The following is a 12,639-nucleotide window of genomic DNA, read 5'->3' as shown; positions in this document are numbered from 1 at the left end:
GACCATGCGCGTCGCCGGCCTTATGAGTTTTCATCCTCGTCACCGTCCAAGCCTGCTGCCGCTAGCCGCTCCCTTTCCGCTCGATTCCTTGCACGAATGACTGGCAACTCGGCTAAAAGAGACACTTGTTCGCCTTCTTCCCACCGCTCTAGAGCCCACTCTCGTACGAGTATGCTCACCTGCATGATAATTGGGTTATCTACTATGCATGCGCAGTTCATTAAGACGTACCTTCATGAAGCGCTTGCCGGCGTATTTCTTGTAAAACGATTCGTGACGGATGGGTTTAAGAATATAGTTAAGCATCAGGTTGGCTGTCGGAATTATGGAGCTTTCCGCATACGATGAGAAATGGGCATGATTAGGAGTCTAGAACCCAGGAATGTTATCAACAAGATCGAACATGGCACACACACTACTTACCCATTTATCGTTGCCGAGAATGAGGCGTCCCAACCAGGTCGCCGCAGCAGCAACCAGGGAAGGTGGCGTGGCCAGCAACCGCCACTCCAGTGTACCCACTTCTAATAAATACTTTCCCATCGTCCTCGATTTAACATCGTAATCATCCGCTTTGCTTATACGGCGCAGAAAGTGCATCGGGTTCGGATAGCTCAAGTTCCAGTCGATTGTTTTCAGGACGTACCGCTCTGCGAGAAGAATCTCGGATTCAGTGTAGGATGAGTCCGCGCAGTGAAGGAAGTGCGAGACGGATGGTGCGACAATCTCTTCAACCTTAGAAGAGACGAATAGACACGTAATGCCGACGAGTTGAAGTTTAGCAAGGGAGACGACGCGTGCCGACAAGAACCTATCGATAATGTTCACGCAGAGGAACAGGGTCTCAGGAAGTAATCGGAACCGTGCATGTACTTGCACTAGCCAATCGAGAAGGATTCCACGCATCGACCAGGCCAGCTCTTTTTGTGATGCCATGTATTCCGGATTGGGAAGTGTTACAAGCTGAAGACGGCTCATTAATTACAACGGAATGATAAAAATATTCGGAGACTCGTACCTCGGTCTGCTTCATGTACTTGAAGATCTCGACAACATATTCGCTGACCATCAATGGATCATCGGAATCCTCAGCATCGAGATCGTCCCACTCGTCACCATCGGGGTCAGCTTCAGGTGCCACATCGACATCCAGAACAGCCGCCACTTCTGCCTCGTGTTGCGCTTGCTCGTCTATGTCAGTCTCGGGAGCATCAGAAGACGTTCGCCTCTTCTTAAATACACGATCGTCTTGAACTTCCTCGTGTGTCTCAGTCTTTAAGACGAGATGCGAAGAAGTTCGTCGAGCAGCCTGAACACGTTGTACCTCCTGGGTGATCACCTGTTGGGTGTTCGCCCCCGACCTGCGGGTTGAAACACGTCGCGAAGGCTCAGGAGCCGGTGGGTGATCATCCACAGCCATTGCGTCATCGTCATTGACCACAAGTTCCTCCTTGATATCTTTCAACGGTTTTACCTCTGGGGCAATCACAGACCGTGTAGTGCGACGTGTGGGAGCGGTGATCTGTCTCAAAGGAATAGTGGGCTTCGCCTTTATCACTACGCCATCAAACATTTCCTTGGTCGGTGGGGCTACTTCTTTGCCTTTGCCTTTTCCGTCCTTAGCAGCCGTGGCAGCGGCCTTGTTCTTGTTGATGTTCTTGGTCGTAACTTCGCCAAGCGCTTCGCGCTTGCGCTTTCCCTGGAGAGTAAGATCGACCTTGTTTTCATCGTTGGCCCCAACTTTTGCACGAGAAGCCGCGGTAGCGCCCAAGGCCCTGGATTGGAGTGTGGCGGTGGGAGCGGGAATGGCAGACGTCGATGGAGGCTTCACACGGGAGATAACACGAGATGGGCGGGCATTAGCGTTCTCGCTGTCCTTCTGAACCGCCGTACGGGTAACCCGCGTTACACGGCGAGTCTGAAACATAACATATCAATCAGCGACAAGCTCATCGATGACGAACAAGAATCGATAACGCATGTGGGACTTACTGGTAAGTTGGAAGACATTAGCTGTCTAATTTACGCAGAGGGTACTCTATCTGTGCGTGCAGTAGCTAGATGGATGGAATGTAAAACGAAGAGCGAACGGAAGATGAGAGGAACTACTTGAACTATTCCAGAAATGGCCATTTTAAATTTCAACCATCCACTCATAATACAAACAAACAAACGCGTTCGCGTTTCATCACGTGATAAATGCCATTGTCCACGCGCACGAGAGCGCCTGCCTTTGGTCACAGTCCATTATCGGTTTTTATCAGTGGGATAGGCTGCGCCAGTCTGACTGTGGCGGATGAATGTATTTACAATCGCATTATGGAGACAGACATCATCGTGGCATTACGCGCGCCTCGTGACCTGCCGCATGTTGTCCACTGTTATGCAATGATATCGGTTGTCAGAATTCCCATCAGTGCGCTGGCGTAAATACATAACCGATAACCAATTTGCGCTAGTACGGATCGCTTCAACGTCGACTATTTACAACTCACCTAATTGTTTTCAAGGTTTAGTACTATCGCAGGTTCGTCGCAAGACTGAATTATAATTCATGACAATCTCAATGTATTACAGCACCGAGTAAGCCGAGTACATGATCTGCCTAAATACCATCACTAGAGGAGACCAGTCCGAGAGATCCGCAAGTCCAAGAGAAACACAACCACCTATAGAGTTTCCCGTGCCACTTTAAAGGGCAGACGTGGAAGACAGATATAAGCAGCAATGAAACCCAAGAAAGTACTTCACCTCATCAAGATCCCCGAGGGAAAGCATCCCAGCCGAACGATGCAACCGGAACCAGGACCACCGCAAGCCAAAGGAACAGCCCGTTAACCAAAACACAAACCTTGCGACCAAATGCAAAAAGAAGGAAATCGTAGGAATGATGGGACAAGAAAAATAGGAAGAAGGAAAGAAATGTCGGGAAGAGAAAAAAAACCTTTGCAAACGAGACACTGTAAATTTGATGCATCAACATTCTTCGTGCTTCCGACGAGTCCTAGGTGTCGCATCATCCAGATCCAGAGCCAACTTCCGCTTGGGGGACGCTTCGTCGAAAGGGGCAAAGACGGAGCTAGCGGAAGGCCAGGAAGGACGGACGATGGGAATACCGAGACCACGACGGGTGACGAATGGACGATGGCTGACACCAATAGGCTGGTGGATGCTGCCATACACGGAGATCGCATCCGCGAGGGGTGAGCCCGGAACGACGTCGAATGCAAAATCCGTGCATGCTGAGTCAAAACACGGAACCCAAGAAGGCATCGTAAAAGAGGGAGAAGGGGGCGCAGAAAGTGAAGAACATGGGGAGGACGGAACTGATGTATGAGGCGTATCAACCTCAGAGGGCAGGGACACTGTGAAGATGATTAGCGCTCAAAAACGGTAGAAGCCGACGAAATCTCACTGTCAAAGTCATCCGTGGATGCCATCGAATAACACGAGACCGAGGAAGCAATAGACTCGTCGTCAGAGTCGTCATCAAATGCCGAACGACAACCCTGATCAGTCGGTGGAACTTTGGATACAGCATGAGCTGCCACTTCGAGCTCTTCCTCTTCTTCTTCGATGACTGAAATCGCGATTCCTTGACGAGCGGAAGTTTCAGCGCCAGCCACAACAAAGAAATAAACAACCGACCAGTTCTCTTCTCTACCTTGGTTAGCTCAGCTCTGATCTCCACAAACTGACGGAAGTATTTCTTGTTCTCCTCCTCCAGTTTGCGGCATGCACTGTTGGCCGCTTCAACCTGATCCCAGAGACCCGAGCGCTGAGCGAGAAGCTGCTTGACATCCTCCTGTAACTCTGCGTTTTCGTCTGCATGACGATGCAAAGCTGTGCACTGGTCCCTAAGGCTGACAACCTCCGTGTACGCGAGCGTAAGGCGTTCCCTCATCGAAATATTTCGATCTTCGCTCAAGGAATCGGTACCTAGGACGGCGTGTTAGCAATGATAGTTGGGGGAGAAAGGAAAACATACTGCTCGAGGTATAGGGTATAACGTTCCCTTCAGGAGATATTATCTTCAATTCAGGTATTCCTGTTCGTGAGAGTCAGGCAACAGCGAAAAACATAGAGAAAAACTTTTCACCTGCAGCTGCTCTCTTCAACTTCCTCAGCTCCTTCTTGGCTCTTTCGAGCTCCCTCTTCGTCCGGACGAGCGTTCCTTGCAACGCTTGGACTTCTTCATCATGTTCTTGCTGTAAGTCGGATGACTTCTTCTCGGCTATGAGTTCGTCGCGCTCGGCCTTAAGGTTTGCAATCTCGAAGCGGAGTGCAATATTGGCAGATTGTAACGAGGAGAGGATAGACCTTTGGGAGCTCATCTTGGCTGTAGCATCCCGGGACGTCAATTCAGCTTCGTTGCGACGAACTTCTTCAATCTCTAGATCGCGCCTAAAACGGTCCATTTGGTTGCTCATGGTTAAGTTCTCCAGCACGAGCCCATCGATATCAGTGTTGGCAGTGTTGAGAGCATCCTGCACGTGTAAGAGCTGCTTCAGGAGAACGGCATTCTCGTTCCACGCATCGGAGAACAGTGCGTGGACATAGTGGCCAGGGCCTATCGGAGCGTTGTGCAACTGCGGGCTAATGTCGGAACAACTAATGCTCCAGTGCAGCCGAGGCTCAGGTAAAAGATGAAGGCTGTCCAAATCTGATTCCAGGATGGCAGGGGACGATGAGGACGGAGAGAGGCCTGATGGAGATGAAGCACATGTGACTGACGAAGAAGCAGCCTTCGAGGGGCAGACTGCTTTCTCCGCTTCCTGGAGCGTGGGTGAACCTATGGACAGAGCAGGACTCTGGGCCGTCGAAGGGTCGAACTGACAGCGGTAGACGTCGAAGGCCAGTCCAGCCATGATAACAACAAGATAGAAGAGGACCAAGGTCACAATCTTGAGGACATCAAGAACGAAGACGAGCGTAGAAATCCCAGAAGAGAGAGAAGGGGAACACAAAGAGAGGCGAACGTTACACTTGTCGGAAGACATATCGATAGATAGATAGATAGATAGATGCAAGTAAAATCGTCTGGATATGCGAAGATGCAGATGTGCGGACGATGGGAGTGAGCAAGAAAGATGAACACTGGTGTTTCAGCCTTCGGGTGCGGGTTTTATACCTGAAAGGCTGACATCATTAAGTTAGCATGCCAGCCTCTTGCTCGCGATCAAGGTTTCACCGGATTTCAAACAGGCCTGCATACTTTGAATTAGGTATAAGACTCTGTTGCCTGCTGCACCTAATTCAGAGCAAAGCTTGTCTTTGCCCATTTGAAACGGAGAAAACTTGTCCTCTTCCATGTAGCGTGTACTTGAACAATTCGACACGACTGAGAAGGATGAGTCCGAGGCGTTGTTTGGATCACAAGCTGTTGTCAAACAAACCACCTCTGGGCTGACTAAGCCTCGAATCGGGTTGACCGTGGGCTCTTCAAATTGTTCCTTTCGAAGTTTTGGTACTACTGGGTCAAAGTCAAATACCCAGCGGTGCGATCCCACAATGGGCTTTGAACTCAGTACTCATGCACAACCATCCGTCAGCCTAGTGGTACATACAGGTGTCTGCAAGCAAATTTTACAGGTAACAGCGTGATACATAGTACTATGTGGAGGAATTAAGTCGATGAAACACGCTCTCATTAAATTTGCAGATCTGAGGATTTACCAGCTACCATAGCCATAATACGGAAGTTACCAGGGAATCTATCGCCCGAACGCGAATAAGACTGGCCTGAGGTAAGACACGGGGCACTCCTAGGGTATATCCTCGCACACTGTGTCACTGCATAAACATAGAGGTAATAATACAAGGGCAAGATTTGATTATCCTAATATCAGAATCAGAATCAGCTCACTTGATATGAACTTCGCGATGCGAAAATAATCAAATTCAATTGAATGGCGATTCGAAGCTGAGAAGTCAGAAAAAACAAACTGATACAATTTACTTACATGCCACATATTGCTGCAGTTCGTCTGGTGAATCGGGACATGACCATGACATTAGACTAGTGGCCTCCATTTCACCACCGTCGGGGGGAGGTTCATTGGAGCTACTCACTCTGGTCACTCGGATCGTCAGCTCTACGTCAGCTTCACTGTACCCGGATTTAAATTTGGACTGTCAATTTTCCATCTCTATCTCGAATTCGCGAATATTCCCCTTCATGCCTTTTTTGCAAGATTGGCAACGGGGTTTAAATCTATAAAAGTTGGTAGTTCAAATTTGTCCGGAACAGCATCATGCAATCGGGATTCAGGGAAGCACAGAGTGGTATCGATGGTTTCATACAAGTGCGTCACAACTGCCAGTGGCTCCCACTCTTGGGCACACAACTTGACTTGCGCAGTTGGTATTAACGGTCAAATGGCGCATAATAATATATTAGCACCGGATGTAAATGGATTGATGTCATGTTGTAGGCTCGCCTTTCATGCCCCAGAAAAAAATCACGAATCCTGCAACCAAGGCTTCAATATTAGTGAATGACAAATGTGTGCTCCCCACCTAGAATGAATGCAAGAGGAGGCACAATGATACCTATACGGGGAAAGACTCAAGATTTGCTTCTGCTTCTGCTTCCCCTTCTTCGTTTTCCATCAGATGTACTTTCAACCTCTCTTGGACAATACCACATTCATCTGGCATCTGAAACTCCCGTTTCCCGTGCTACTGTACGGCAGTCGGAGCCGTTTGACCAGGTATGATTCGGGAAGACCAGTTCCCAACCAAAGGTTTCACAGGACGAGGCAACTCTAGGAATACAGCAAATATAAGCGCTGAAGGTGTAGGAATCTGGGGTAATATAGTTAGGCATCCACGAGGGACTCCACTGCCAAGGGTGGGACACATGCCGAGATGGAAGAATCGGGAAGCTGTCTGGTGGTCGTGATATTGGATCAGAAGACACCAAGCGGTGCGGGACAAAGAGGATACAGCCGCCTGCAACGTTAACGCGATCTCACACCTATGTAGGAAGAAGACCCTGTGACAGAAGCGTGTTACACATTCAAAACGCGACCAGACACAACATCGGCATAGCCCGAAACCATTTCTACGACGAAGGTTCTCCGCGGGAGTGCGATACAAACATAAGGCCTAGGGTTAGCATTGAACAAGACACCTCAGTTTCAAATCTATACCAATAAAGAGTAGATAAGAGTCTCTTCGTCGAACAAGTTAAACCCATCCCTCCTGTACCATGTGAATCTCTGTCAAGAATGTTCCATGTAGTTGAGATGAATTTGCATAGATTCGTCGACGTAAAATCCGCCTTAGCAGCAGACACTGCAGCGGCGGTGTTTGAGCAATGTACGCCGCATGACGTCTATTATGAGGTGAGAGAAAAGACGGAACATCTTGATACTATGCTTACTAGGCGATGACAGGGTTGACATCTTCCTCACTCCTTTGTGGACATGGTGACGTTCGTGTTGTTTGTGCCCTATTTTCGTGCAGGAGAACTGAACTCAAATGTATACCGAATCCTTTCCTATTTCCCTGGGCTGCACAAGATTTCGTCTTCCTCTGCCAGCATCCCCGAAACCGGTTCGGACACACTACTAGATGGTCTTCGTCTTCTTCGCAGGTGTTTGGGACACGTACAACATGATTAATTAAGATGCTGCGCCTAACGACGAATTGAAAGCATCGATGCAGTTAAAGAATCCTCTATAAGAGGCGTTGATACCTAGATAGTAACAGTGCCCAATCAGCAGAAAGTCGCAATCGACAGATGATCTTGGAACGATGGCAACTCCCACCGGAGGACGTTCGGAAAAGACAAAGCATGCTTATGGGTAAAATTTCTTGAATCCGGTACAAACATCCATCCCGTTTACCATGCCTGGCGATAGAAGAGTCTGAATAGGAGTTGTAGACACGGCTTTATATGCAGGAAAAGTGTCAGATGCTCAGAGGAATGATCAAAGAATGATGCTGTGAAACGTTGTCCCCACGTGATCCGACGGTTCTTCCCGGGAACAGCAAGTAAGTTATAGCAAATTCACAGCTTATTCCGTTCCGAAAGTGATCCTAAGACACTAACACGAGTGACCTCGTCCATAGGATGCAAGGCTGCCATCATAATGCTGTGTGTTGCTCAACACGTGTATGCTGTGGAAATATGCAGTGCATATCTACACCCACAATGCGTATTGTGCATGTTGGGAACGTGGGAGGGGTACGCCAAACTGGGTATCGAATATGCCGCCCGTGCTAGTCGGATGGGTGTCTTATAGACGGGCGGTCCATTACCAGTTGGCTTCCAAGAGACCCCAACAATCACAATGGAACGACCAAGGTTCAGAAGATCAAGACGAATGAGAAATGCCGAAGATCAACCACGGCGAACCGCTGTCCCACCGCGAGGACGGCCTACCCCAACTCACCCCAAAGAGACAAACGTAATACGATTACCTGAAGGAAGTGGTCTGGGGAGGTTTACGCTGGATGTTGGGGGACCTCTTGATGCAGTGACGAGTGTCTGTTGGTCGAGAAGTGGAGAACAAATGTTCTCAGGTTCTCGAGATGGAACGATCCGGGTTTGGTCGTCAGGGACCGGAGCCCAAGTCGCTCTCCTCCAGGGACACACGAACACAGTTCACGCCATCGCAATATCTTTTGATGGTCGCTTCATTGCGAGCGCATCCTCTGACTGTACTGTTCGCCTATGGAGCGTGCGTACCTATGAAGCAGTCAGCCCCCCCTTCGAGCATGCCGACGAACTCTATTGCGTCACATTCTCCCCTGACCGTAAGCGAGTCGCATGTGGCGGGAAAGACACCAAGGTGTATCTGTGGGATATCGAGCCATACACTAAGCCAGACGCTAGTATAATGGATAGCTGTGAACCAGCTCCGGAATTGCCATTGGCTCCCTCAGATGAAGATGTAAGAATTGCTTGCACTGTGCGCTTCATTGTGAGAAGTAGCTGATGCGAGCAATTATTTCAGATTCTTAACGAGCTCTTGATACAGGAGGTAGGGAAGTGTATTACTTATGCTCTCAATACTCATGGCAAGCAACAGGTCGCTGGCTTCCTTCCCCCGCTGGCGCTTCAGAATGGAGTATGTATATCGTACCATAGTGTGATATCTCTGATTTGACTGCCGCAGGTTCCACCTGATCTGAATGTTCCCTCAGCATTTACTGAGAATTGGCCCAGCAACGAGATTAACAATGCTCTCGAAGTGAGTGCCAGCGTTTGGGCTGTAGTTTAAATTTCGCACGCTTAATTATTATCTTGACAGGATGCACCAAAGGACTCGAACCAGCCCAAGGAGCCTATTGGAGTCCTTCCTAGTCTGGTACCTTCCTCATCCTCATACAAGCATCGCTTCTTGGACAGGCTACCACTCTTTCGTCGTCGAAATGATGTCGATAATTGTAGTGCCACAAATTCGTAGGTGTATTTGTTACATCAAATGAACAATCATTCATCATTTTCAGGGTCCTGTCGAAAGGATGATGATTTCTGACATATCCCATAGAGATTGTGACCCACAGACAGACCAACTTTTATTGACAGTAACAGTATCGTTCGACTCCAAGCTCTGTATTGATGGTGATTTTGTATCAGTTCAATTGGTTATTTTACCTACCATTGTTACTTCTCGAGGAATAATTGTCACGATATTCAGCCTATTTCCACTTCGTTTTGCGTATATTTCCATCAAGGAAGAACAGCGTGTTCTCAAATTTGCGTCGCTGCCATGTCATACAGGAGTATTGCACAATACTCTTGACATTTTTCGCACTTGCATTGAGTGTTGCCGAACGCAGTTAAAAACAGTTGACTCGAGCTCCATGGAACATACATTCCTATACCGTATCTTCGTTCTTATGTGGTGAATATTCAGGTAAGTCCCAAGGGTTTGGGTTAGCAGTGGCTTACACATTCTGAGGTCCCAACCGGTGTTCCCCAGGATCAGATAATCAGCCTTCCTGCCTATCATACGCCTATAGGAAAGTGGGCTGATCGAGTGTGCGCAACCTTATGGTTCAGAACTGCCGTTTATCATCGGGCAATTGGAACATGCATCTGGCATTCAACTTCAGGTGTGTACAAGTAAACTTGTAGTCATCGAGAATGTATCCATGGGGCCCGAATTCATAGCGCAGTTTAGGTGCTCTTCGGCACGATCGGGAGTGGGGTCTCTGCATACAGCGCCTTCATATCGCCAACCGCACAATCAGCCTTGGCCGCAATCAGACGTACTTCTTGGACTGATTCAGGAATCCCCGACACATTAATACTTAGCCCCGAGGTTCTCCTCGAGACACTGTGCGAGTCAAAACCATGAATGCGCGAGGTTATACGCAATGATGTAGTGACTGACCCTGTCACTGCTGGGTCGATGGATAGATATTCAGGATACTGATAAACATACTGCATAGCATTGTGCTTGACTTGTGTCTTTCTGTTTATCACCGATTGATGTGATGCACTGGATTCAGAATTTCAGACCGCTCGCTTCCCGCGCAAGTTGCTCCCTAGCTCGGTTTCTGACAAAATACCTCAGGCTGTGCTCGTCAATATTTTCTCGGACGACATTGCTATTCGCGGGTTTCTTCACAAAACGCAAAATCTTGTACACACACATCTTCTAGATGCTGACTACAAGTCCCTTGCTCTTTCAGCCCTCATGTGAGTCTGAATGGCTTCTACTTTACCGATTCCGTTCTACTTGCAAAAAAGGGCTTTGAGCAGCTACGAACTAGTAAGTCCTAATCCAATCCCGCATATACAACTCCTTGGAGGCTAATATTCACATGGCATTTATCAAGGGTCAGGGGTTTGAGCTTTGTGCATGGAGGAGGCCTGTCGGCTCTGACACTATATGGAAACGGGCATATAAAAAGTCCACCCAATAGCGTCCATATACGTTGTCATGCTACTACTGTGCGGCACGCTTCACTCATCTACCTACTTTATTATTCTGACTACCCCTCCTAGATTTAATCCGGGTCTCAGATGCAGGCCTCACCTCGGTCCTCTCACCCAATATACAGATTGCACCCGCCACCGGTAGCGTGTTATTTTCATCATTCAAAAAAGCTTCTAACGTCTTAGAAGTCCTCTCCAAAGTTGCATCCCTTGTGTATCAACTGAACGTAGGCAGGCAGAATTTCTCGGAAAATATATACTTCCACACAACTCGTATGTGCTGCATTCTTTCATTTAAATCGCACGAACAGCTCCTCGGACGCCCTCTGAAGAAATCCTGGACGAGGGCGGGAACGTATACCAGGACAGGCTCAAGCTTCAATATTAACGTCAACAATGTCCGCAACCACTGGCTCGGGAATCATTGTACGACGCGTCCTCCCAGAAAACTTCTCAAAAAACCAGTTCACGAACGACGTTGCAGTAGAACGCCTCCAGAATCTAAACTTGACGAGATAAGCCTAGGCACCCACGAACTGCATCGCGAAGATATGCGAAATTAGGCGCGGGATTGGCTCCAAGGCGTCTCGAGGCAGACACAAAGAACATGGCTGTTGAGGCTAAAATCGGTGAGCATATATACGCCCATCAAATACCCGTGTTGGGCTAAGAACAAGCTAGTGCCGCATGGGTCTCATCCTCTCCCCCGTCAATCCTGAGAAGCTCTTTTCGTCAATGTAGATCATACTTGGTCTTAGATGAGATGAAAACCATGGACTTTGTGATACAATCTTGACTACGATGCACATATATATAATATTGTTTCAGTCGCGATACTTATCCCCTCCCAGTTGTATCGCTGCATCCCTTGTTCTGTGATAATCAGGGACCAACAACTCCTTGGCTGCTGACCAACTTCTCAAGCATATCGCTGACAGCAGTCCTTAACTCTTTCACAGCAACAACGAGACCCTCTCCCTGCTGTGAATCTCGCGTCTCTAGTGCGTTAAGAAGACGATCCAAATTTTCAATGAAGGACTTCAACTCAAAATCCTGAGCAATGTGCATATACCTCTTCGTGCCTTCCACAAGGACGGGAAGGAACTCGAAACAGTGTATGTCGTCGGTTGTAAAGCTGGCATGGAGCCATGCATCGCTGATCATGTCCCACCACTGCTGCCCTGTAATAGAATTGAGGGATGTAACCGACGACTGTTCAGGTGCGATTCGGAGGAGGATGCCAGCTAGGTAAAATGCACGTTGCCCGTAGCAGTTTGCAACGATGCTAATACATCGATCTATATGGTGATCCTCAAACAAATGGGGGTGCCAGTTGGAATTCCTCGCAAGGGCAAAGAGCAGTTCGAGATAGCACAAGTCACGGGCATAATGGAAGAAGCAGTCAGGATCATCGTCGGAGAGTTTTACACCTGGTTGGGGACAAACTGAAGTCAGGATAGCGGGGGAGAACTCGGTCAAGATCATGTCCCGCAGCTCCGCATTATCAATGACGTCGATCGAGACTATTTCCTCTCGGGCACTGTGGGCAAGGCGAAGAGCAGCATGACGCAAGTGGGCAGGCATGTGACTACCCATGCAGGCGATGATGCTTTTGAAGAACTGATGCGGTTTAGCAGGGCTGCAGCGTACTTCTATGACAACCAGGAGTAAAAGGATGTCGAATACTGCTTCCTGGTCGTCGGGATCAATGTACTCGAGGCAGTCGACCAGCCACTCAA

The 12,639-nt window shown here is 48.4% G+C and overlaps 3 protein-coding genes across 3 annotated transcripts; 1 reads left to right on the top strand and 2 right to left on the bottom strand.

The window, feature by feature from the left end:
- Positions 1–20: 20 nt before the first annotated feature.
- F5891DRAFT_1186557 (cyclin-like protein) lies at positions 21–1,927 on the bottom strand (the record flags this gene model as incomplete). The annotated part of the gene is made up of 4 exons (XM_041366716.1): positions 21–179; positions 232–369; positions 424–963; positions 1,019–1,927. 4 exons carry the CDS (start codon positions 1,925–1,927, stop codon positions 21–23), a joined length of 1,746 nt encoding a protein of 581 aa, XP_041228021.1.
- Positions 1,928–2,976: 1,049 nt separating this feature from the next.
- Positions 2,977–5,000, bottom strand: F5891DRAFT_1186556 (uncharacterized protein; the record flags this gene model as incomplete). The annotated part of the gene is made up of 5 exons (XM_041366715.1): positions 2,977–3,365; positions 3,416–3,595; positions 3,649–3,939; positions 3,989–4,048; positions 4,100–5,000. The coding sequence occupies 5 exons, from the start codon at positions 4,998–5,000 to the stop codon at positions 2,977–2,979; spliced, it is 1,821 nt and encodes a 606-aa protein (XP_041228020.1).
- A 2,962-nt stretch (positions 5,001–7,962) lies between these two features.
- F5891DRAFT_162875 (uncharacterized protein) lies at positions 7,963–9,962 on the top strand. The gene is made up of 6 exons (XM_041370737.1): positions 7,963–8,903; positions 8,967–9,080; positions 9,129–9,203; positions 9,276–9,415; positions 9,504–9,872; positions 9,939–9,962. The coding sequence occupies exons 1-5, from the start codon at positions 8,301–8,303 to the stop codon at positions 9,862–9,864; spliced, it is 1,293 nt and encodes a 430-aa protein (XP_041228019.1). The 5' UTR covers positions 7,963–8,300; the 3' UTR covers positions 9,865–9,872; positions 9,939–9,962.
- Positions 9,963–12,639: the final 2,677 nt, after the last annotated feature.

The sequence above is a fragment of the Suillus fuscotomentosus genome (genome assembly GCF_016647785.1).
Source record: "Suillus fuscotomentosus strain FC203 chromosome Unknown F5891scaffold_17, whole genome shotgun sequence".
Lineage (NCBI taxonomy): Eukaryota > Fungi > Basidiomycota > Agaricomycetes > Boletales > Suillaceae > Suillus > Suillus fuscotomentosus.
The sequence above is the reverse complement of the archived record's forward strand: the minus strand, read 5'-3'. Positions and strand labels throughout refer to the sequence as shown.